This window comes from Sarcophilus harrisii, chromosome X (genome assembly GCF_902635505.1).
Source record: "Sarcophilus harrisii chromosome X, mSarHar1.11, whole genome shotgun sequence".
Classification (NCBI taxonomy): domain Eukaryota; kingdom Metazoa; phylum Chordata; class Mammalia; order Dasyuromorphia; family Dasyuridae; genus Sarcophilus; species Sarcophilus harrisii.
In genome coordinates this window covers 26,434,597-26,460,469 of record NC_045432.1, presented here as the reverse complement: position 1 = coordinate 26,460,469, position 25,873 = coordinate 26,434,597, and the positions used below count along the sequence as shown (strand labels likewise).

At 48.2% G+C, this 25,873-nt stretch overlaps 1 protein-coding gene across 1 annotated transcript in view; it reads right to left on the bottom strand.

The window, feature by feature from the left end:
- The window catches only part of ATP1B4 (ATPase Na+/K+ transporting family member beta 4), a 28,956-nt gene extending 8,610 nt beyond the window's left edge, over nt 1–20,346 (bottom strand). Inside the window, exons 1-4 of the mRNA XM_003774774.3 lie at nt 20,122–20,346; nt 11,739–11,901; nt 3,678–3,806; nt 3,287–3,391 (exon numbers count right to left, since the gene is read on the bottom strand). Of these exons, the coding sequence (XP_003774822.2) occupies nt 3,287–3,391; nt 3,678–3,806; nt 11,739–11,901; nt 20,122–20,331 (607 nt within the window). The 5' untranslated portion in view covers nt 20,332–20,346. The remainder of the gene's footprint in view (nt 1–3,286; nt 3,392–3,677; nt 3,807–11,738; nt 11,902–20,121) is intronic.
- Between the last annotated feature and the right edge of the window lie 5,527 nt (nt 20,347–25,873).

Here is a 25,873-nt window from a genome sequence, read left to right as displayed (position 1 = left end):
CTGTGATGAATTCAGGGCTTAATTTTGCGGTTGCCAGTCTTGACATAGTTGTCAAGGTGATAATAACAACAATAACAGGATGAGACCAGCCCTGATTTCATTGCTGTGAGGAGCTTCCAATGAGGAAACGCCCTTCACCAGGGCAGACTGGCATCTCTGTAAGTTATTATCTTAGAGATATTCCGAGGCTACTGGGAGTTAAGGGACTTGCCCAGTATGTGTCTGAGATGGGACCTGAACTTCAGTCACCCCCAGGTCAAAGTGGCTTTCTCGCTCCTATCAGCATTTTACAACGTACCCTAGTATTTTTAGCTCTATTCGCTTCATCTTCGTAACATGTTTGCAAGGCAGCTAGTGTTACTAGGATCCTACTCCTCCATTTTAAATATAAGCAGAGTGGGACTCAAGATTTCCTTTCTCTTAGTCTGGAGGTGACTGGATCTGCAACATCCAGAGTAGGAGCTGAAACACAGAGCCCATTACCGGGTCCCCCGGGATGGGAGATACCCCTCGGCCCCATATCTAAACATCGTTAGCCCCTCCGGTCCCTTTTTCAGCATCACTGCTCCAGATGTTGAGCATCACTCGGATGCTGGGCCTCCATGTTAGTGCCGGTCCCTTCCCGCTTCCGGTCAGGATGCCCGCTCCTACTAGATCAGAACTGAAGCTAACAACTGGCTGCCCTGCCTCCGGAGCTAGGTCATCTACTTGTTGGGTTTGAGATTAACAGGGCCCCTTTAGAAAATAGAAATTGGCTTCTGTTTATTGCTGCGCTTAAAAAACACAACAAAGATATGTTCAGTTCAAGGGTGCTTTTTTTCTCCATTTTTTTTTCGAAAAACAACTGTATTCACATAAATAATTTTTGAAAGAGAAGCTGAAGTCACATACTTATTGTTCCTCTTGAGGTATTTCCACTAAAAATACTGTGACATGGGTCTGACCCTTCTTGCAAAACCCCAGGGCCTCATGGGAATGAAACTGATCCTCTGCTTACAAGATATTTCTGTTTCTGAGACCTGCTCCTTTTAGCAATCCCCTCTCCTAAACAGTTGTCCTGCTGCTTACAGTTTTTCAAAGAAATTTTTTAAAAAAGGAAAGAAATTCATAAAATATTAAGAGTTGGAAAGAATATCAAGTTATAGGACCTAGACTCTAGAGCTGGTCAGGTCCTCAAAGACAATCTAGTCCAATCCTCTTATTTTATGGAGGAGGAAACTGAGGCTCCAGGGAGATTAGTAACTTAGGAACATAGGGTTGTGAATCTCAAGCTAGAAGAACTCCTTTTACAGCTGAGGGAACTGAGGCAGAGAGAAGTGTCTTGTCACGGTTATTGAACGTTGGAAGACATCGAGTCTTTTGGGCTCAACGTGCAGTACTTAAATCATTATATGTGACACACATCTCAAGGTGGAAGGGATATCAGAGGCCATTTAGTCCACTTTTTGTGGACTTTTAGTCATTTTACAGCTGAGGAAAGGATTTGCACAAGTAATAATTATCAAGATTTGAACCCAAGGCCTGCATCAACCTAGCCAGCGTATTTCCATTGTTCTTTGCTGCTTCTACTCTGAGTTCCTCGTCGTATAGATAGAAAATCAAACTCATAAAGGAGTTATCGGGTTCAGAAACTTGTCCAAGTGCAACCTATGACCTTGGATATGCAAAGGTCACGCAAAGCCGAGTCTCAGGCCTGGCTCGGTCTGGCGCTGTGCTTTTTCTACCACAGTGTCTCTTCCCAGCCATCTTAAGACAGTTAAACTCATTTGACTCTTTGATTTCAGCTCTCCAGCTTATTATCTGATTGGCCAGTGGCTGAAATGGAATACCAGTGATGATGACAAGGATGAAAAGAAGGTATTGCCCCTGGAGCAGCCCAGCATCTTCTGTCATTGGAACGTCCCCAAGGTCCCTCTTTGAGGGAATTGGACTAGATGGCCTCGGAGGTCCCTGCCAGCTCTCCTTCACCCTCTGTGTGGTCCAAGTTTTTAATTTCTCAGGGAGCACTGTTTCATTTCTTGTTTAATTTCCCTGTTTCATCTCTTGTTTAATTTCTTGGGGACCCCCTAGGGAAGTGGGAGATCTTGGTTTCTGGGTGGTACTCAGGGCTTTTGCCGCTTTGAAGATCTATAGTTCTCTGACCTTTCCATTAGGAAGGAAGGAAATCAGCATTTAATTAAGCACCTACTATGTGCCAAACATGGTACTAAACTTTTGACAAGTAATATTTCATTTGACCCTCACAACTCTGGGAGTTGAATGCTATTACTCTCTCTATTTTACAGATGAGGAAACTGAGACCTTTGCCTACGGTCACACGGCTAGTAGTGTCTGAGGCAGGATTTGGACCCAGATCTTTCTGACTGCAGGCTCAGTGATCCTTCCATTGAGCCACCCAGCTCCCTCCATTAAGAAAATGGATGACTCAGTAGTACCAGTGCATTGTTTGCTTAACTGAAATACTGACGGTCACTCCTCTAGAAGCCAGAGAGATGGAATCAATGATCCTAAGCTGGCGCTTTTAGGGGCGAAATGCTGAAATTGGGACTCCAGCAGTTCTGTGCCATGGGTCTCAGATATGCCAAGAAGTAGACACTGGCTCTCTCCATGGAACTAGCCCTGAGAAGTGATATCTCTTTTTTTTCCTCCAAAAATGTGTCAGTAAAACAAAACAAAACAAAACACTGCTCAGGAGAGTCCTGGATTCAATCCTGCCACTGATACTTACTAGCTATGTAATCATGGGTATTTCACTTTGCCTTCCAGGTCTTGGCTTCTTAATTTTTAAAACGGGATAATAATGCCAGAAACCAAAGCCCAGCTTTTTCATTTCCTATTGGGTGTTGTATGTCTGTGAAACATGAAACAATGGACCCCCCCAAAACTGAAAATTTGTATCACACAGAAAGTGAAGGAGAGGCACATGGACAGAGAGTTGGCAGGGACCTTAGAGGTCGTCCAGTCCAACAGCTTCATTTTCCAGATAAGGAAACTGAGGACTCGGCTGAGGTCACAACATGGGGTCAGGAGGACCTGAGTTCAAATCTGGATTCAGACACTGAACACTTCCTAATTGTGGGATCTGGGCAAGTCACTTAACCCCAATTGCCTTAGCAAAAAAAAAAAAAGATTAATGCTGCCTTGCTGCCTCTTCTAACTAGACTTGGTATAAGCTGGAAGGGACTCAGAGGGTAACCCTCTACCTGCTCGGGCATCTCCTCTAGGAGCTCCCACTTTCAGAACTACCTTCATTTTCCCATCTTCCCCTTCTGGAGGATGGACTTACCTTGAAGGAAGTGATGCAAACTGTCCACATAAGAGATCCATGTGCTCCGTTCAGATGCATTGAAGTTGAAGGCAAAGCTGTATGTGTAGGGCCTGATCATAACTCCTGGCAAGCAGGGGAAGGAACCTCGGTTAGATTCACCCAAGCTTGGTCCCGTCCCCTTTGCAGATGAATCTTTATTCCCATGAAAACATTTCCTCCCCCTCCCCCGGCAATCAAAATGAAATGGACCACCATTTGCCAAGTTCCATTTTACATTCCCTCTTAATAATTGCCTCCTTAAGTCATTGCCGGGAAGAGCCGGTAGCGAGCGAGGCTGGCCAAGTGGCGCAGACAGCCCTGAGACAGTGGCGCGGGACGGCCTTGGCATCGGTCTTGGGGGCTCGCTTACCGGGGGGGTTCACTCGATCCCTGTAGGTTGGGATGTAAGGGCTGATGGTCAGCAGCATGGTGTACATGCACAGAGCGAACATCCCGGCCAGGAAGGCGTAGAAGATAAGGTAGAAGACCAAAATCAGACCTATGATAGAAGCCACAAGAAAAGCAAGTCAGGGCCTTCCCCAGATCTCCATCCCCCAAGCCCCGTGGCTCCGAAATCAAAAGAGCCTCCTTCCCTGTTCACTAAGGACCATGGGATGAGGGGGCCCACAGACCCCTCCCCATTCCACCTCCCCACCAGCGGCTGCCCAAACCTCCTTCTGGCAGATCTCATTCATTGGGAATCTGTGCTCATTTGGGAACAGGGCCCTCCCTGAAGGTCACCTTTGTCCTTTCCCTCTGCAATCAGTCAATGACTCAATCAAAACACTTTTCTGAAGTGCCTGTTCCGTGCCAAGCTCTGTGCTCAGTGCTAGGGATACAAATGAAGCAGGCCCTGATTTCAAGGGGAAATAGGACAAGCTCAGGCAGAGCACAGGGACGGATCGGGGTGGGCTTCCCGGGGGAGGGACTGCTTGAGCTGGACTCTGAAGGGATTCTGGGGGTGAGGAGGGACAGCCTAGCAGAAGCACGGGGACAAGAGACCCACAGCCAGACCCGGCAAAGAAGCCAGTGTGGCTGGCCTGGAGTCTGCATGAAGGGAAACTAGGCAAACAAGCTGGGAAGGTAGAACGTGGAAATCAAGATCTAGAGCGAGAAGGAACAGTAGCCCCATCGTTTCACAGATAACTGAGGCCCAGGATGATTTAAGTGACTTGTTCAATGTCATACAACCTTGAGCATCTGGGGTGGGATTTGAATCCAGGTATTCCTGACAGGCTGCTTCTTGTCAGCTGTGGTGAACTTTAAAATTTTTTTCCTTTTTTTTTTTTTTTTTTTTTTTCTTTCTTTCTTTCTTTCTTTCTTTCTTTCTTTCTTTCTTTCTTTCTTTTTCTCTTTCCTTCCCTCCTTTCCTCCCTCCCTTTCTCCTTTCCTCCATTCTTCTCTCCCTCCCTCTCTTCCTTCCTTCCTTCTGTTCTTTCTTTTCAAAATCCACGCAAAGATAGTTTTCAACATCCCCCCTTGCAAAATCTTGTGCTCCAAATTTTTCGCCCTCCCTTCCCCCCACCCCTCCCCTAGACAGCAAATAATCCAATATGTTGACCATGTGCAATTCTTCTATTTCCACAGTTATCGTGCTGTACAAAAAACATCAGATCAAAAAGGAAAAAAATGAGAAAGGAAAAAAAGCAAGGAAACAACAACAAAAAAGGTAAAAAGACTATGTTGTGCTCTGTAGAGAACTTTAAATGCTAGAGAAGTTTGCGTTTAATCTTGGCGGGACTAGGAAGACAAAGCTTTTTGAGTAGGCCGGTGCCCTGGACAGACCTGGGTGTATCACTTGAGCATCTGTGCATGGGACGGACTGGAGAGGAAAGAGAATGGTGGCCTCATGGGATCAGAGCTGGGAACTATTGCAAGAGTCCAGGCAAGAGGAGATGAGGGCTTGAGCTCAGGCGGTGGCTCTGGGAGTGAAGGGAAAGAGAGTTATTCCAGATGTGGTGGAGGCCCGGTCAACAAGACCCAGCAAGGGGTTGGACACATGGGCCGAGGGCCTGGGAAGAGCTAGGGATGGTCCAGAGTTTTGAGCGTGAGCGCCCGGAAACATGGTGGCGGCTTTGGAAAAGGGGAGGGCTTCGGGGGAAAGAGAACAAGTTCTGTTTTGGACATGTCGAATTAGAGATCTCTACCAGCTATCCAGTTGGAACTGCTATAGGCAGCTGGTGATGGGGGCCCGGGGCTCAGGAGACAGACTAAGCTGCATAAATTATGCTGGAGTCATTTGTAGAGAGATGATAATTGAACCCATGGGAGCTGATGAAGTCACCGAGTGAGCTGGAGTAGGAAAGGGAGCCTGAAACAGAAATAAAAGACACGCTTGTGTTGGGACTGTATTCAGGTGAGTCCTGATGGAAGGAGAGCCCCGGCTCCTGGACTTGGCTGCCCTGCCCTGTGATAGGGTCTGCCCTTAGAAGAGTGGGGGACAGTCAGCTGCTGAGGGACTCCATGGAAAAATCCTGTGCTCCGGGGGGAAAGGATGATGGGAAGCTCTGCTGTTTCTGGAGGACTCCTGTTCTTTCACTCTCAGAGGACCTCTGGAGTAGGGATTGTCTCTATACCCTGACACATAGTAGGCTCTCGATAAATACTTGCTGCTCCTAAGCCCTCTGGAGGCTCCCTCCGGCTGCGTGGAGGAGAGATATTGTGAACCTGGGGCAAGGCTGGGTTCTTTTCTTTCCTCCTCCCACCTCAAAGATCCTCCTCCCAAACCATTGAAAACCAGAGCCAAGCCTCAGTACAGGAGCGTGCTGGGAGGCCGGCTTTCCCTGCTCCTTTACCTTCCCAAAGGATCAGAGATGATGATCCTAGATCCCAAGCTGAAAGGAGTCTCAGAAGCCATCTAATCCAACCTCCTCATTTTACAGAGAGGGAAACTGAGGCCCAGGGAGGGGAAGTCATTTGTTCAGTCCATCAGTAACAAAATAGCTCGTGCAAGGTCATGTGGGTAATAAGTGTCAGAAGCTGTATTGGAAACCAGGTCATCTTCCCACTGTATCATGGCACCCTCCCTTTCCGTTCCGGGCTGCATAATGGCCATGGTTCCCATGGGCTCTTCCCAGCCCCCTATCCAAATTTCCTATTTCTTTGCCCCATAGCCAAGAACCTCTCCACTAGAGTAAAGATGAAAAACCATTCCAGGCTCCAGTGCTTATGGCTGACAGTAGCTGAAGTCTTTGTTAATAGTTGAATTCTTTGAAGGTGTCCTGGCCTTTGTTTACCTTACTGGGAAAATGCTCCTAGCTTGGGGGGTCTCCCACCACAGCCCTTGGTCAGCTCTCAGGACAGAGAGCCGGGAAGCCAGGATGACCGATCCGGAGAGGATGGCAGGAGGGATGAGGTGGTGGAAGATCCACCTGAGGGGTGGCCGTGGGGGTGGGAAGGGGGGCTGAGACATCGGGGGAGGGCAGCGGAGTCCCTGCTGCTTTCAGCTCCCATCAGAGGGCTGTTCCCACCCCTGGCCCAGCCTCCCTCTGCCTATCTGCAGTCCTTCTGGGAAAGGCTTCAGAGGCTGGGATGAAGCTAAGCAGGGTGAGTCACTGTTTATATCATTCCTCTGGGTCAGCTTCCTTTTCTCCTGGGGTGAGGGGAGGCCTCGGCTCAGCCAGTCTTCCCAGAAGACAGTGGCTCAAGATGAATGCCATCATTTGGCAGGGACAGAACGCCGCACTGCCCCCCCCATCATCCCCGTTGCCTGTCCCCTGGACCTCAATCTAGCCACTGCCTGTCCCTTAGCAAAGGCATCCGCATTTCCGTGCCGTCCCCTATCCCCTGCAAAGGCATCCGCATTCCCATGCCACACTGTGCCCCCCATTGTACCCACTGCCAGGGGATGCCCTGGAAAAGGCATCCTTATTTCCATGCTGTTCCCTGCCCCCCATCCTACCCACTGCCCAGCTGCTGGCCCCATCTTCCCCCTTGCCCAGCTCCTGGCCCACATCTTACCCACTGCCCATCCCCTGACCCCTCTCCTGCCCCTGCCCAGCACCAACCCCTCTCCTGCCCACTGCCTGTCTGCTGGCAAAGGCATTTCCACGCTGCACCCCCCCCACTGTACCCACTGCCCAATCCCTGGCACAGGATCCACATTTCCAGACGGGCCCAGAGTAGGAAGGGGACGTCTTCTTGTTCAATCACGGACTTTGACTCGGGCCGCAGAGCGAACATCCCTTCAGCTTCAGTCCCAGTTCATTTCTAAAGTGCCCACTATGCACAGATGGAGTTTTGATGAGCCAGAGTTGCACCCCACGCCTCTCCCATCCAGCAAATCTGGCCAGTTCTCCTCCACACCATCTCTCCACTGCGTCCCTGTCCTTGGCCATCCACTTTCGCAGCCACCATGCTAGCTCAGACTCGCCTCCCCTCACAGCCTCCTAACTGGTCTCCCTGCCTCATCTCTCATCGCTTCATTCTATTCTCTACAGAGCCATCAAATTGTAGTCCAATCATGTCACTCTCCTCCCCAAGAAGCTTCAGGGGCTCCCTGTGGCTTCTAGGATCAGTTGCTAACTCCTCCTCATTGGTTTGGCTTTAACCCTTCACAATCCACCCTAGTCTGCTTTCCCAGGCCCACCACACAATATTTCCTTTCATGGCACATTCGTGATCCCGCCAAACCGGCCTTCTCGTCATTCTTGGTATAGGGCACTCTGTCACCCAGCTTTCTGGGCCTTTGTTTCCCATGCCCTCCCCTCTTTATCTCTGAGGCTCAACTTCAGTGCTCCTTCCTAGAAGCTTTTGCCTTCCAATCTTCTATGCTTAGCATACAGTAAGCACTTAATAAATGTTTATTGAATAAGTGCATTTTGAATGACACAAACATGGATTGTTACAGGGCAAGGCATAAGGATGACACAGAGGGTTGTGTGAAGTTCAAGGAGGAAGGGTAAGGTCATTATTGGGGAGTGGCAAGGGATCGGGGTACACATCTGAGTTGGACTTTAAAGGGGGGAATTTAAATGGGTAAGAATTCAAGGGGGCAAAAGGGGAAAGGAAGGCCCTTGGTTCACAGCATGAAGAGAGGTAGGAGTGTGAGGTGTCCATAGGGAACTACAAGAGTCTAGATTGACTGTCAGCTGGAGAAGTAGGCTGGAGTCAGACCAGAAAGCCAGATAAAGGAGTTGGGACCATAGAGGCAACGGGTAGCCGCAGAGGAATTTTGAGTAGGACAGTGGCGATCAGATTATTTGAAAGGGCGGCTAGGATGGAGAGAAAGTGGAGGCTGGAGGTGGGTGGGCATAAGGTTCTGAACTAAGGAAGGGGACATAAAAGCGAGAGGAGAGGACAGATTGGAGAGATAGATAAGTAGAAGCCACGGGCCTTGATAAGTGTTTGGCCGTGGGAGGTGAGTCTGTCCACCATAACTAGTCTACCATTAACCCCGGCCTCAACTCCTGGACATCTGCGATCCCTCCTGTCTCTGTGGAGCCTGTGGCCAAGTCCACACTGACCGCAACCTCCACAGGACCCTGGCTGACATCAGCCACTCACCTCCTGGCTCCTCTTTCTTAGGAGGGTGATCTCCCCTCTGACATTCTAGGGGAAGTTACCATGAGTGGCATGAGGTCATAGGAAGAGACTGGAGAAGACATGGAGAACCAGTCTCTGAGGCCCACAGAGCTGGGTTCAGGTCCTGCCTCTAACTCCAGAGCTCTTGCTCTTTCTCCCTGCCCCATCACCTCCAGAATGTCATTGCTTTGCCGCCGCTTCTCCCATATCTGGGAGCTTCCAGATCAGCTCCTCTGAGAGTTGGGATGGGGTCGTACCTATCTCTGCCTGCCTCCACTTAGGTCCTAAAGTCACTCTCTCAGAGGCAAGTTCATCTATGGGATACCAGAAGGCCCGGAGCCAAACGGCCCACTCTTCTGGGGAAAATGCTCATCAGATCTCCCCTTGGGTATCGTGGGGAGCAAACAAACAACCCCAGGTTGCTGGATGCTTTTCTACAGGCAGGTGAAGAAATAGGAATGATTCTGTTCTCTTAAAGGAATGGGAATAATTTTATTCTCTTAAGGGATGGGAATAATTCTATTTTCATAAGGGAATGGGAGACCCATTGTTGAACCATTGTTCATACCTCTTCACCTGCTTTTACCAAAACTTCCCAGGTGGGGGCTCAGAGTGGAATCCTAAGGTAGGAGCTGTCCACCAAAGCCACCAGAATCAACCCACCCTCTTTGGCTAATTCCTCCCTTCCATCTCCCGTCTAAATCTTGCAATAAGGGGTCTGCGTTAAGAATAAAAAGAGAAGGCACAATTTTGGCTAATGTATTGGTGTGAGAACTCCCAAACTTTCACCTACACAGGTCAGCACAATTGCCTGGGGGCTACTAAGAGGTTAAATGACTCGACCATGGCCATACAGTCAGTACAAGTAGAGATAGGACTAAAGCCCAGACCTTTCTCTCCCAGGGGTCAGCTTGACTCATATTTGATCCAACTACCCGGAAGTTATGGCAAACATGCTAAATGATCACCAGGATGAATAAGCAGCCTTGCCCATCTGGAACCCATGGGCTCTTGTCCTCTTGTCTAGCTTCTATAGAAAGGAGATCTCCAGCCACAAAACCCAGTTCTATTTCATGTGGTTTGATTTAAAGTTGGGTCGTATTTTGCATGAAATGTGCAAATCAGGATTTCATAAACTTAATTCCTGCCCTCCCGTTGTCTCACAAACTTAATTGCTGTCTTGCTGTTGTCTTAAAATGGAGGCTGTTTTTCCCCAGGATGCTTAATTTATCTTCCCCTTCTGAGGGCCCTTCAGTTGCCAGGGGCTTCTTGCTGTCATTTTCTAGCTGTCATTTTCTCTGTTTCTATCCCCAGTTCACCTGTCAGAAAGTCAATCATCTGCAAACAAATACTTTCCTGCCCTAGGGGAGCTGGTGCTTTAAAGGAACCCAGTAGAGGATCTTTTTTTTTTTTTTTTTTCTGAAGAGTCTCCTTCCTAATCCAGCCTTAAAGCAGCCACCAGAAGCAGCTTGGGAAGAGTACAGTTGCAGAACTTTCCCTCTGGCTCCTTAGTTCCCTACAAGGGGAAATACAAACTCAGCGTGGTCTGGAAGGCCCTCTGCCAGCTGGTTGCCAGCCTCCTGTGTCCAGCTTCCTTCCGTGATTCTTTTCCCTTCACATACTCTACCTTCTAGCCAACACGCGGTGTTTTTTTGAGCTCAGAATGTCCATCTCCTTGAACTAGAACTCATCCCTGCTGAACTCCACTGGTCTAGAACTTGACCGTCATTTTAGACTCGGGCCAGATGGCACCTCCTACTGAAAGCCATACCTGTTTCCTGGCCCTTTGGCCAGTTATTACTATCTCAGGCCTCCATGTATCACCTCACCTGTACTTAGCCTCTCCCTCATATTCCCCAGAAGAGTGTAAATCGCTTGCGGGTAGTGACCATTTTGCTTTTTGTCAGTCTCTCCAGAGGCCTAGCACAGCACCTTCTGTGAAGGAAGGGCTTGAAATGGATTGGATTCAATTGAAAAGTTTTGTGAATTCAGATTTTCTCCAAGAAAGAAGTTCAGGTGGGGTTAAGACATAGTAGAGGGTACGGTAGAACAAAATAATCTGATGCTAGAAGACCTACCCCATCTCTGCCATTTTCTACCTATGTGACCTCAAGCACCCCTTAGCCTCAGTTTCCCACAGACGCCCCTCTTAAAATGAGAGGGTTGGGCTCAATGACCTTGAAGATTCCTTCAAGTTCTTTATATGACCTGGGTTTGGATTCAGGTTTTATCATTGACTACCTGTATAACCAGCGTGGTACAATGGAAAGAGCAATGGATTGGAAGTCAAAGGGACAAATTCTGGCTCAGCCATTTACCACTTTGGGGGCCTCTGGCAAGTCCCCTCCCCTCCCTGGGTCCCAGTTTCCTCTTCAATAAATGAGAGCATCAGGCTAGCTGGCTTCTGAGGTCCCTCAGGCTCTAGACCTAGGATCCTAGGTATGACCTTGGACAAGTCACTTCCCTCCTGGGGCCTCAGTTTCCTCCTCTGTAAAGTGAGAAGGTTGGCCTAGATGACCTCAGAAGCCCCTTCCAGGCTCCAGAGCCAAGATCCTATTAACCCGTTTCTCTCTAGGTCTATTTCCTCCTCTTTTAAATGAAGTAGTTGAACTCAATGACCTTGCAGATCTCCTCCAACTTCAGCTACCAAGACTGACTAGAGTCCCTGGTTATCCCAAATGTCTTCATGACCAACAGTTTTCCAAGCCCCAGCAGACAGACCGACGGCCCTGCCATTTCCACCACCATTCCCTCGGAGAAGCGCCAGTGGGGTGACCTTGTCCCCACGGCCATTTCCGGTGGGGCTCCCGAGTTCTACTATGAGAAACATTCAAGTCATCCATCCCGGGGTCACAAACCAGCGGCAGGGGCACAAAGACAAAAAGCAAAGCAGACGATTCCCACTTACTCCAGCTCTGGCCTGACCGGCCCAAAAACTCCCTCTTCTCAGGGTTCCACAGGTAATTTTTCACTTGCTGCATTTTGGCTGCCAAACTCCACTGCGCAGCGGCCTGGGCCTCCACCTCGTCCCGGTCCTCTGAGTGAAGCTGGTTCCCTTCATTCTCATTCTCCTGGAACCAAGACAAAACACAACCCCCTTTTTTGGAAAAAGAAAAAAAAAACTTTCCAACAGCCCATCCCACTGGCCAAAAATAAATGGAAAACCACTCAAGAGTTGGCTGCGTTTCAAGGTTCCATTTTCCCATAATCCAACCCTGTGTTACCAGAGGCAGGATTTCTCTCTTTCTGGTTGTTTTGGGTTTTTGGAGAGGGGGTAACACACATACTATCCCCTCTGACTTAAATTCAGGAATCTTTTCATTGAGGGCCCAACTCTGTTTTCAACTCATCTATTTCTACTGCACTCCCAGGCCTACTGGTGTCAACATTTATTCCTGCTAGACTCGGTTCTACTTAACTCTTGAGTCCTTGGGTCTCAAGGATTAGACTAAAGAATGGGCCAACCCAATACAGGCCTCGAGAGGGGAAGACTCTCAAAATAGTAGAAGTTTTGTCAGAGTCGGAGCTGAGGACCACACAATCCTTTGATATATTGATGAGGTATACGCCCCCCCTTCCCATTTTCCCTCATTTTTAGTGTACCTGAAATACTCTGTTAATCAAATGTTTTCGAAGACCCAAAATCTATTTTCTTTCCCTCCCACTTATGCCTCCAGTTGAAAAAAGAAAAGAAAAACAAGATTCCTATGGCAAATACGTATAGTCAAGCAAAACAAACTGCCACACTGACAACTCTGCACCCTGTGTCCATCACTGCACCATCAGTAGATGGGCAAGATGTTTCACCATGGGCCTTCTGGAATTGTGGTGGCGCATTGAGATCATCAGTGTTCTGAAGTCTTTCAGAGCTGACTGTCTTTCCGGTATTATTATTGGATAAATTGTCCTTGTGGTTCTGTTTACTTCACTCTGCAATCGGTTCATTCAAGTCCTCCTGGGTTTCTCCTAAAACAATAGTTTTCCATTTCCATTCACATATGACTCGGTCAACCATTCCCCAAATTGGGCGCCCCCTAAGCTGACTGTCTTTCCGGTATTACTATTGGATAAATTGTTCTTGTGGTTCTGTTTACTTCACTCTGCATCAGTTCATTGAAGTCTTCCCGGGTTTCTCCTAAAACAATCGTTTTCCATTATATTTACATATGACTCGGTGAACCATTCCCCAATTGGGCGCCCCCTTTAATTTCCAGTTTTGCCACAAAAAAGAACTGCTTAAAATATTTTTGTAGATATGAGTCCTTTTATTCTTTTTTATCTCTTTGGGGATATCTGCCTGATAGTGCTACCACTGGGGCGAGTTTGATTAGGTCACATTTTTGCTGCCTGAAGTTTCACTGTTAGAGATTCACTCTTTTGGGTGTCTTTTTTTGTTCAGTTGTTTTTCAGTTGCATCCGACTCTGGGTGACCCCATTTGGGGTTTTCTTGGCAGATATATTGGAGTAGTTTGCTGTTTCCTTCTCCAGCTCATTTTGAGAGTGAAGTGTCTTGTCCAGAGTCCTACAGCTAGTAAATGCGTGAGGCTGGATTTGAACTTAGGAAGATGTGGTATAATGGATAAAGTATTGAGCTTGGAATCAGGAAGATCTGAGTTCAAATCTGTCCTCAGATACTTACTAGCTGTGAGACCCTGGACAAGTCACTTCACCCTGTTTGTCTCAGTTTCCTCAACTATAAAATGAGCTGAAGAAGGAATAGACGAGTACTCCGGTACCTCTGCTGAGAAAACCCCAAAAGGGATCACAGAGAGTCAGACACAACTGGAAGGACTTCACAGCAAACCAATGGGTATCATGTTCCTATTGGAAGCATGGCAGGCAGTAAGTCTTCTTGAGGCTTTTTAATCAACTCACAAGAGATAGTACCTACCACCAGAAACAGCACAATCTGCTGCACTAACTAGGAGATGGAGGCCTGGCTTTGAGGCTCAGTTGTGCCTTTACTCTGCTCTGGAGGATTGGTAAATCCCTCTGCTTCCCTGGGTGTCAACCACCCACCTTCTTGGGAGAATTTGTCTCCTTGATTCCTTCTACCACTAGAATTCTATGGTCCTTCTCCTAGACCTCCCTAGTCTGAAAATGAGCAGGAAATAATTAGGATGCCAGATCTCGAACCCCGAAAGGACCTCAGAGACCCAGATCTAGGCCATTTCCCTCATTTTATAAAGGGGGAAATTGAGGCCCAGGGAGGGGAGGGGATCTGCCTCATGTCACATAGCTTTCTGAAATCATCAATATAGATAGACTTGGAAGGAACCTAAGGAATCATCTAATCTAGCCCATTTATTTTATAGCTGAGGAAACCGAATCCCAAAGAGGTGAAGGGATCTGCAGATCCATTAGCCAAGAAATGTCAGATCGCTCAGTTTCGAATTACTGACTTCTGTAAGATTTCAGAGCAGGACTGGAACAGTTAAGGGAGAGTTTGTGGAGGGGAAGGGTCTCAAGCCAGCCCTGGAAAGATGAGCAGGTTCAAAGCCAAGTTGAAATGGTTTTTTGAATAATCCACTCTTTGGAGTTATCCAGACCACCGTTCTGGATTCTTACCAGGGCAATTAAGCAAGAGCTGACCCTGCTGACTGAAGCAATAAAGAAAAAACCCAGGCTGGTTCCTGGGCTTGCCCCAAAGGACCAGAATCCCAATGACTAGAACGGTCTCCATGTTGGCACATTTATAGCAGACCCTCTTCCTTAACTCTAAATGGGCTCTCCTTCCTCTTTCCCATTAGCTCCTGCTCCCACCAGCCTCTCCGGCCACCCAGGCTCGATCTGAGACTTCGGCTCAACCCTTCTCACCACCAAGTGCTTTTTAATGGAGCATTAAATGGAAACTCGCCCCCACGTCCACCACTTGCCAAGCCCTGTACCTTCTGTGTTATTTCCTGTATCTGTCTCCCCTCTCCACTAACAGCTACCAGCCTGGTCCAGGCCCACGCTACCTCTTGCCTGTAGTATCATAGTAAGTGCTGACTGTCCTCCCCGCCTCTGTCTCTCTCCTCTCCAATCCTTCCTGTGCTAAACTGTGAAATTGATCTTCCGCAGAAATGGGTTTCATCACGCCCTCCGCACCCCTTCCCCGCTCAGAAAATCTGGCCTTCGTGACCTTAACGCGTTATTGCATATCATCTGCTTCAGTTGTCCCATCTGTAAAAGGAGAGGCTTAGATTCCAGGGTCTCCGGAATTATCCACTTTAGATTCGTTATCCCTTTGTGACATTGGATAAATAACCTCCATTCTTTGGCCCTTGGTTTCCTCTGCTGGAAAATGAGAGAGCTGGGTTATCTGGTCTCTAAGGGCCCTTCTAGCTCAAGAGTCGGGACTAGATGACCTTGACATTTCCTTCTAGCTCTAAATTAGTCTGTTTATACGTTCAACTCTAAATGTATGAGTCTTATTCCGCTATAATTGACAGCAGCTAGGTAACCCTGGGCAAGTCACTTCACCCTCCCTGTCTGCCTCTGTCGCCTCAGCTGTAAAACGAGCTGGAGAAAGAAATAAATGACAAATCACTCCAGTATCTTTGCCAAGAAAACCCCAGACGGTGTCATGAATAGGACATTACTGAACAACAACAAATTCGGATAGGATTGGTTTCCTTTGTCATCAATCCTCCATATTTTATATATTTAAAATGGGAGCCACTCTAAAATTAAGTGGCTACCTACTCAGAGCCAAAAGGCTCCACCTGACTCTGTCTATTCATTGGGAAGTGACCAAATAAGTTATGATATATGAATGTAATGGAATATTATTGTTCTAGAAGAAATGATGAGCAGGATGATTTCAGAAAAGCCTGGAAAGACTTAGAGGAACCGCTGCTGAGTGAAGGGAGCAGAACCAGGAGAGCATTGGACACAGTAATAGCCAGATTATGGGATGGACTTGGCGCTTTTCAGTAATGAGGTGATTCAAAGCAATTTCAATAGATTTGTGTTGGAACATGCCATCCGCATCCAGAGGAGGAACCATGGAGACTGAATGTGATCAAAGCCTAATATTTTCTCCTTTTTGTTTTTCTTTCTCGTGGTTTTTCCCTTTTGTTCTGACTTTTCTTTCATAACATGACTATTATGGAAATGTGTTTCAAATGATTGTACACATACAACCTGTATCAAATTGCTTGCTGTCTTGGAGAGGGGCAAGGGAAGAAAGGGAAAAAGAAAAACAAATTTGGGACATAAAATCTTCCAAAAGGGAATGCTGAAAACTATCTTTACATGTAATTAGAAAAAAAAAATACTGCCAAGTAAAAAAAAGTGTGATTCTAAGAGCTCCACAGTGTGGTGTTTTTCTTCTTTATAATAATAATGGTTCTCTCTGGGATTCCAACACCATGGGCTTCACCTGATTACATGAGGGAGTCGAGGAGTCCCCCAAAGATGAGGAGGCCCTCACAGAAGTTAAAGGATTAAATTACAAAAGTTAGGAATACCTAGCCTAAAGAATAAAGTGAAATCTCCTGATCCTGACATTCAAGGCTCCAAATTGGCTGGCCCTAAACTTCCCCTTTGGGTATTTTTATCTCCCATTATTACACCAAAACAACCCTCCTCTCTAACTAGGCCAGATATTCAGCATCCCCTCAAGACGTTTTTTGCCTTTGCTCAGCTGGTCCCCAATCTGGAATGCCCTGTCCTATCGTTCTTGCCCAAATCTGGCCCCAATTCCAAGGCCCAGCTAAGGATCTTTCTCTTCCTAAACTTTGTAGCTGCCCTGGCCTCCCCCAGAATGCTTTAGTCCTGTCCCAAACTCTTCCACCCCATCTTCCCGCTTTGCGGGGTGGGCTCAGACGGCATTCGGGACCACCTCGATGGGCACTATGCCACGGACCAATTGTGCGTGCAAGTGGCTTGTCTCCCCAGCTAGACGGAAAGCAAAGAGAGGGTGGAGATGGCCGAGACAGTGCCTGTCTGCGGCTCTGGTTCTCCCACGGGGCTGGCACATGGAAGAGCTCAATTATTCTCCTTGATTGAAGGAACAGAGTTGTCTCACTCACTGAGACACTAGCAGCGATGATAATAATGAAAATAATAACGCTAATGCTAATAACCCAGCCACCGGCCCCGGCGGCATCGGCCCCTCCTCGGGCTCGTCGGCCTTGCGGCTCACTCTCTGCTCCCTGGGGAGCCGCCAAGACTCCTCGCTCCGGCAGCGGACAAGATTGGGTTCCCTCCTCTCTGCCTGCTGGCGGAGTCTCAACAACAACTGCATTGCTGCACCCGGCTGCGAGGCCACTGGTCTTGCAGCAATTCTGGAGAAACAGAGGGAACCCTGAGCCAGCAGCAAGGCCTCTTGGCTCAGCAGGAACTCGGGCCAGGAGGGGGTGGGTGGGTGGAGGGTCAGCTCTGAAGTCTGACTCTGGGGACTGGGAGGGCACAGGGATCCATGGCTCTGGAGCAATGACTGAGCAGCCAGAGGTCAAGAGAGGCCTCTGAGGGGCCACTGTAGTGATGCTGGACTGGCTGAGATGTGCTCTGACAGGTTCACATAAATACAGCTTCTTGCTTCCCAGCCCATTGCCCTCCTTTCTTCTCTAACAGCTTCTTCCCTCTATCCTTTACTCTTTTCCTCCTTTCTCCCTCTTCCCTCTCTCACTTTCTCCCTTCCTCTATTCCCTTCTCCCTCCCTTCCCTTCTTCTTCACTGCCTTTTCTTCCCTACTCCATCTCCCTTTTCACCCTCTCTCTCCCTCTTTTCCTCTTTCCTTCCTTCTTCTCCTTTCTCTATTTTTCCTCCTTGCCTTCCTCTCCTTTCTTGTTATTTCCTTCCGTTTCCTCCTTCCTTCCTTCCTTCCTTCCTTCCTTCCTTCCTTCCTTCCTTCCTTCCTTCCTTCCTTCCTTCCTTCCTTCCTCCCTCCCTTCCTTTCTCCCTTCCTTCCTTCCTCCCTTCCTCCCTTCCTTTCTCCCTTCCTTCCTTCCTCCCTTCCTTCCAAAACATTTACTCAGTGCCTCCTCTATCCAAGGACAGCCACTTTGATGGCCAAAGCCTCCACAGTGAGGGACTCACAAATCTTCTGAATTGTACCCAAGGTCCCTTAGAGACCCCTCAGCCCTAATCCTTGCAGAGGGCGGGTCTGTTACCCATCCCCTTATTTGCTGGTGGGCTTGAAGTGAACATCTCGGGGTAGTCCCACCCCTTGCCTGTAGTGTCTGGAAGATAGAGTCCATGGCACATCTAGATGGGCCCGTGCTTAAGCAAACCCAGCTAACCGAAATAATGATTTCCTCCAGGGCAAACCTGATCCCCGGCATAGAGAAGGCCCAGAACTCCCTGTCAATGGGCTGCTAAAGATGAAGGAGGGAGTGTTTCAGTGCTTTATGGAAGAATATTTTGTTTAATAGACCCATCTTCCACAGGGCTCCTTTAAAGAGCAAATTCTCCAGTGCCGTGAAAGAGGATCGTTTCTTAGCATGACTTTTCTGAGCATGCTGGACGTGTAAACTGAGCTCACTGCCATGTTTTGCACGGTGCTGGCTCTAGAATTTGTGACCATGAGGTAGGGGGGGAGTTGGAGTGGGAAAAATGAACTCATTGGAAGGGCAGCCTTTCACAGATTATCCATGGAGATTAGGGACTTGGGGTCTCTTTGCCCTGTTCCAGGGACTGCCCTGCTTAGATGTTGGTGCAAAATTTCCCTTTAATCCCCGGGCCCGAGTACGTTGAAAAGGACGCTCCATTTCCCGGCTCCAGGAATTTTTACTGGCTGTCCTTCTTGCCCAGAACATTCTTCCACCCCATCTCCCCCTCCTGGCTTCCTTCAAGTCCCAGCTGAAGTCCCACCTTCTATAGGAAGCCTTGCCCATCTCCTCTTAATTCCACTGCCTTCTCTGTCAATTATCTCCTGCTTATCCTTCTTCCTTCCCAGTGTTATTTTCATCCTATTAGACAGTAACTCTCTTAAGAGCAGGAACTGGATGGTCTTTTGCCTTTTTGTCTCCTGAGTACTGACCATAATACCTGACAGAGCGTAGGCCCTTAAATATTCCTTAACTGATGTATCAGAGAAAAGTTGCCAGAGTGATTTTTCCTCTAGCTCATCAATGTCCTTCTTAAGCTCCAAGGTCCAGAACTAAATCCAACTCTTCAGATCGAGTCTGACCGGGACAAAGTCCAACAGGACCAGCTCCTCCCCGGTATCAGATACTGTGCCTCTTAATGCAATCTAAGATTAGTTTTCCCCGGCTGTCACATCGTACTTTTGGTTCATATGGAGTTTGCGATCCACTAAGATCCCCCGGATTGATTTCAGATGAACTGCTTTTCGGCCACCCCTCCTCATCTTGTATTTGGGAAGTTGATTTTTTTTTTAGTCCAAATTTAAAAACTTTACATTTATCTCCAGTGATTTCATTTGATTAGACCCATCCCCACACTGTAGCCAGTGCAGATTTTGGAGGATAGCTGACACTATCCTCCGGTACAGTCAACGTCTTTCCTAACTTGGTTATTTGAAAATGTGATAATCAATCTGAACAACTGACCCCAAATATTATTCACAACCTAGGATTGGTAGCATTTAACCATGCTCAGGCCAGTCGACTCATGGGCTCCTAGAATAGCAAAGCTGACCCAAGAGGCCCCTTTGTTGCCTTCTCTTTCCCCCCCTCCAATCTGAAGGGGATTCAGCTGGAGAAGCAGCCATTTCGGCTCTAGAACCCAAAGCCAAAATAGCAGAAGTGCCATTTGACCCTCTCCAGATCTCTGGAGAACTACCCAGAACTGGGAATGGGGATAAATGTGTCCAACCCACTCCAGTTTCATTTTCTGGGATTTTAACCAGAGTGGAGGAGAGTGTATGGTAGTGATATTGATTAAGGGAACCATGATCAATTGAGTCCCTCCAATGCATTGGATGAAATGATGAGTATAGACCGTTGTCATGAGGGAGCACTCCCCATGGAGTTGAACATACGTGTTGGCCCCTCCCCCACTTTATCAATTGTTAGTTTGGGCATAAGGAGAGCAGCAGGTGGGGGAAGGGGCCCCCCTTTGGGTGAGTTCCGGGCAAATGCAGAGTTTGCTCATTGTTTTCTTCTATATCTGACTAACTTCTCCCCATCTGAGAGAGAACTAATTGCCAGCCCTAGCCCCACTGAACCTCAAGATAGGCAGCAAGGCCCCTAGGGGATCATTTGGGGGCTGGGAGAGGGCCAGAGACACTAGCTTGTTCGCTGTTGATCGTGAAATGGACTCTCCATCACCCCAACCTCGAGATCCCACTTCCCCCAGGTTGGACCGTGAGGTCGATCCCCCGTCCCCCTGGGACTCACTGGCTTGGTGGGCAGATTCCGAGAAGCGTCCTCGGCCCCTGCAGGCTTGGAGTTCCTCTCCATGGCTTGGTGGGAGAACGTGGGAGCGGCCAGGAGGCTGAGCCGTCGGAAGGCTGGGTGGTGACTGGCGGCCCCGGCCGCGGCCGATCCCGGGCACCCCGTGGCGCGGAGCCCTCTTGGCAAGAGCCCTCCCCAGAAATAAGCTGACATTTCCCTGGCTACCTGACTGGCCCCCTGCTCTGCTGGGGGAAAGCCCTCGGGGGAAGAGCTGGCTCATCACTTAGAGGCAGGCCAGGCAATTCCAGGCCTCGGGAAGGAGAGAAATCCCCCCTCCCCCCATTCCTGCCTCCTGGAATCCACTGGATCTTTAGATTTTGCATATCTTGAGGAAGAATTGGAGAGTGAGAGGGGGAGGGGAAGAGCCGGGGGAGAGGTCGGGGGGTGGGGGGTGGCCGAGAATAACCTGCTGTGCTCATAAGGCTGCTATCATCTATCAGGCTAGATTCTCTCCGCTGCCCCCGGCCTGACGTCCCGCCCGCCCCCGCGCCAACCGCCGAACGTTGCCCACGGGGATTGGGGGGCCCCCTCCCCTCCGTCCCACCACAAGGTGTTGAAAGACTAGGAAGGGACCCGGGGGGGGGGCAGCTCCCTCCCGGTCAGCCTGTCCCCATCAGTCACCCCTTCCCCCTCCTCTCCCCCCCCAACCCCCCGGCCAAATCTCCGCAGCGGCTGCAGAGTCTATATTTATCGCCTCAGCATCGAGGCAGGGAACAAGCTGGGACTTCTGCAGTGTCGCTTTCCCAGACATATATATCTCCCAAAGCCCGTGTGGGATCCGGGACAGAAAACCGGGGGAAACGGCCAAGAACATCGGCCGCCGCTGCCGGCCCGCTGGGGACCCATTTACCCGGAGGGCTGTGGGGAGCACAGCACGTGACCCCGTTGCCAGGTGGCCGCCAGGGCCTCGGAGACTGGGATTCCGGTCACGTCAGGGCCGGAGAGGAACAGCCCCGCTGCTTGGCGTGATTTGGCCGCTCCGGGCGGGCCCGCTCCGGGCTGCTCCAGGAGAACGGCACCGGATCCGGGTTCTAGAGCTGGGAGGCAGCTCGGAGGTCCCACCCCCTCATTTCCCTCAGCTTACATCGGCTCAGAAATCCAGAGCTGGGGGAAAAAGAAGATCAGAGGCTAGCTAGCCCAGCCCTCTCCTGTTACAGCAGAGGGAAACTGAGGCCCTGCCCCCTCCTGTTACAGCAGAGGGAAACTGAGGCCCAGCCCCTCCTTTTACAGCAGAGGGAAGCTGAGGCCCAGCCCCTCCTTTTACAGCAGAGGGAAACTGAGGCCCAGCCCCTCCTTTTACAGCAGAGGGAAACTGAGGCCCAGCCCCTCCTTTTACGGCAGAGGGAAACTGAGGCCCAGCCCCTCCTTTTACGGCAGAGGGAAACTGAGGCCCTGCCCACGATCATGTCAGAGCCAGCATTTGGAATCTAGGAGTTGCAGCTCGGGAGCCCCATGCTATCTCCCGGTCAGTTAGAATCCTGCTACTTCCAGTCCTCGGTCAGCTAAAAATGTCTCAGGTTTCAATGACTTTGCGTCCCGAGAAAGTGAACTAAATCCCATTCTCCTACTCGGGTCAGGGACCCAGTCCCCAGGAAATCAAGCCCCAGGCCCAGCTTGGGCGAAGGCTGGTCTCACTTTTCCTTTCCAGCCCCAGGCTGTGGTCGCCTAGGAGAATAATAAAAGCTTCATTTCCATATAGATTTCAAATCTCCAAAGCACTTTCCCCCAAATAACCCAGCGGGCCGTGCGCCACGCATGTGGCTGGGGGCTATTTAGCCCCGTCTGAGAGAGTAGAGAACTACCTGTTCACAGGGGGCATGGGAAGGCTAAGTCTCCCTGTGCTGAGACTCCAAGAAAGGTCTTCCCATTGTTAAGGCACTGCCCGGCTGCCGGTCTACACCGGGTTCCTCCAAGACCCTTAATTGGAAAAGATTCAGCTGTAGTCACGAGATTGTGTTCGCTGAGGCAGGAGCTTCCCTTTGAACCCATTCTTCCCTCTGAATCCCCCATTCTGGGCAATCCTTCAGCCACTCAACAGTTAGTAAGCACCTACTGGGTGCTGAGCTCCGAGTACGGCCAAAGATACAAAAGGCAATCTCCGCCCTCCAGGAGCTTACAGTCTAAAGGGAGAGACGATATGCAAATATATTCATATAGACAAAAGGAACTATCGCAGATAAATAGAAACTAATTAAGAGAGTGAGATAGAAGACTTGGGAACATTGCAGGGGCTGGCTGAGGTTATGGAGGGCTTAGTTTTTATTTTCTTATCTTACTATGATGATTATTTTTAGGTTATTCATGTACGTTCATTTTTTACATATTTCCCTGAGTCAAGTTGGGAGAGAAAAAGCTGAACAAAAGGGGGGAAACCCTGAGAGATGGTTCTTTAAAGGTGAAAGAAAATAGTGTCAATTGATCCACACTCAGTCTCCACAGGTCTCTGGATGGGGGGAGGGGGGGCGTTTTCCATTCAAAATGGGTTGGTTCTGCCTCAGGTCACTGACTTGCTGAGAACCCGCTCTGTCATCACTGACCATCACCCAGTCTTGTTGCTTTCCTGGTTCTGCTCGCTTCCCTCGGCATCAGTTCTTGGAAATTTCTTCAGCCTTTGTGGAAATCAGCCTGCTCCTCACTTCTTGTAGAGCAATAATATGCCATCATATTTATATATTTAATATAATATATTATTTATATAATATTCCATCATATTTATATACTTAATATAATATAATATATTATGTATATAATATTCCATCATATTTATAGAATTTATTCAGCCATTCCCCAACCAGTTCACTCAGTTTCCAGTTCCAAGCACCACACAGACCGGGCTGCTGCATTTTTGCACATGTGACACCTTCTCCCCCATCTTTTATATTGTCTTTGGGACGCGGACCTAGTAGTGAGACTGTGGGGTCAAAGGGTATGCAGTTCTATAATCCTTTGGCCAGAGTTTCCAATTGTTCCACAGGATGGGTGTATCACTTCACAACTTATGGCTTTGGATGAGCAGCAGAGCATTTGGGATTTGATCCTGCAGGCTGTGGGCAGCCACTGGTGTTTGTCGGGTAAGTGGGAGACGTGAAGTGGACTTTAGGAAAATGGCTTTGATGGCCGGACGGAGGAGGAATGGGAGTGGGGGTGGGACAGCTTCTCCAGGCAGAAGGAGGGCTTAGAGCCCCCGTGGGGTGGCGGGTGAGAGGATGGTGGGTAGTAATGTTGAGGAGCCAGATGCTGGCATGGTGAATGTGTGAAGACACACACACATACATATATACATATTTATATATGTGTCTGTATATTATCTAGCTATCAATGTGTATATATGTATGTATATACATATACATTCACTATATACACACAGATCTATATGTATGTATGTATGTATGTATGTATACACACACATTCCCTATATAGAGAGACATGTATCTATGTATATACATAGATACATGCACATTCACTATATATATAGATATGTATGTATATATAAACGCACACATTCACTATATACACATGTATGTATGTCTATATATACATTCACTATATACATACAGAGATATACGTTTGTGTATATATTTATATATATACATAACATAATTCACTATATATACACACAGATATTTATGTCTCTCTATATAGATATACACACACATCCACTATATACACACACAGATATGGCTATAGATAGATAGATATAGATATAATGGACCTATATAATCAGTCCCTGATTAGAAGAGTGGGCCCCTCACAAATGGCCCCAGAGTTGGGCCTAGAGCTGCAGAAGTACAGAGCGGGCCAGCGATGTTTCTTTAACGACCCCAGACTTCCTCTACAAATGAAGACCCAGCTCGTGAACATCAGTATGCTCCCCGTGTTGTTATATGACATGGAACACGACAAACTCCAAAGGACTGAAAATTAGCCTTACTCGGAGGACAACAGAAGGACCCAGGGTGCCCGAGAGCAGGCTGCTTCACATGATAAATAAGGAACTTCAAAGAAGAACTGGAGAAAAGGAAGTTATCGGAGGAATATCTGATTGAAAAAGATGGACTGCTCGTGAGAAGAGAGCCAGGGGTGGGCGGCAAGGAGAGTGTGTGAGGGCTCCATCGGTATTCTTGAAATGTCAGGAGAAAGGTAGAAAGGTGTCTCGCCAGCCAAGCCAGTCAGCAAGTACTTATTGAACCCTTGCGGTGCACCAGGTGCTGTGCTAAGCCCCGGGAACACAAAGGAAGGTGGAAACCTAGTCCCTGTTCTCCCAAAGTTCATATTCTTTTTTTTCTCATTTTTTTATTATAGCTTTTTATTGACAGAACATCTGCACGGGTAATTTTTCAGCACTGACCCTGGCAAAACCTTCTGTTCCAACTCTTCCCCTCCTTCCCCCCACCCCCTCTCCCAGATGGCAGGTAGTCCCATACATGGTAAATATGTTAAAGTATATGTAAATGCAACATATGGATACATATTCATACAGTTATCTTGTTGCACAAGAAAAGTCGGATCTAGAAACAAAGAAAAAAACCTGAGAAGGAAAACAAAAATGCAAGCAAACGATAACAGAGAGTGGAAATGCCATGTTGTGGTCCACACTCAGCTCCCATAGTCCTCTCTGGGTGCAGATGGCTCTCTTTATCACTGAACAATTGGAACTGATTTGGATCCTCTCATTGTTGAAGAGGGCCACGTCCATCAGAATTAATCATCATATAATATTGTTGTTGAAGTATATAATGATCTCCTGGCCCTGTGCATTTCACTCAGCATCAGTTCATGTAAATCTCTCCAGGCCTCTCTGAAATTATCCTGCTGGTCATTTCTTACAGAACAGTAATATTCTATAACATTCATATACCACAGCTTATTCAGCCATTCTCCAATTGATGGGCATCCACTCAGTTTCCAGTTTCTGGCCACTACAAACAGGGCTGCCACAAACATTCGTGCACATAGAGGTCCCTTTCCCTTCTTTAGTATCTCTTTGGGATATAAGCCCAGTAGTAACACTGCTGGATCAAAGGGTATGCACAGTTTCATAGTCCTTTGGGCATAGTTCCAAATTGCTGTTATAGAGGGCTTTCAAAGCCAAACAAAGGATTTTAAATTTGGACCTGGAAGTAATAGGAAGCCAGTGAAGGTTATTGAGGAGGAGAGTAACATAGTCAGACCTTTAATGTATGGAAAGTACCTTGACAGCTGAGTTGAATATGGATTGGAACGGGAATGAGGCAGAGAGAACACCAAGGAAGCTGCAGCAGTAGTCCAGTTGGGAAGGGATGAGGGCCCACACCCATGTGGCATCTGTGTCAGCAGAAGGGGACATATTGGGGAAGACGTGAAGCTAGAAATGATGGGACTTTGCGACAGACTGGTCGAGGGAGGGAGGGAGCCCCCTCCCCTTCCCATTGGGAGGGGTGAAAATGGCACTGTTTGCAAACCTGGCTTACTGGGAAGATGGCGCTGTTGGGCATGGGATTCTCAAGCTTGGGCGCATATCCTGACCCCCCTTGGCAACCTGATGAAGCCGATGGACTTATTCCCTGAATCAGACTTTACTGTGTGATCCTGGGCAAGTCATTTAACCCCAACTGCCTCAGCAAAAAAAAAAAAAAAAAAAAAAAAAAAAAAAAAAAGTGAATCAGACTTTCTAAAATCTAAAATGCTTATTTAAATGTGTGACATTGAACAGTCA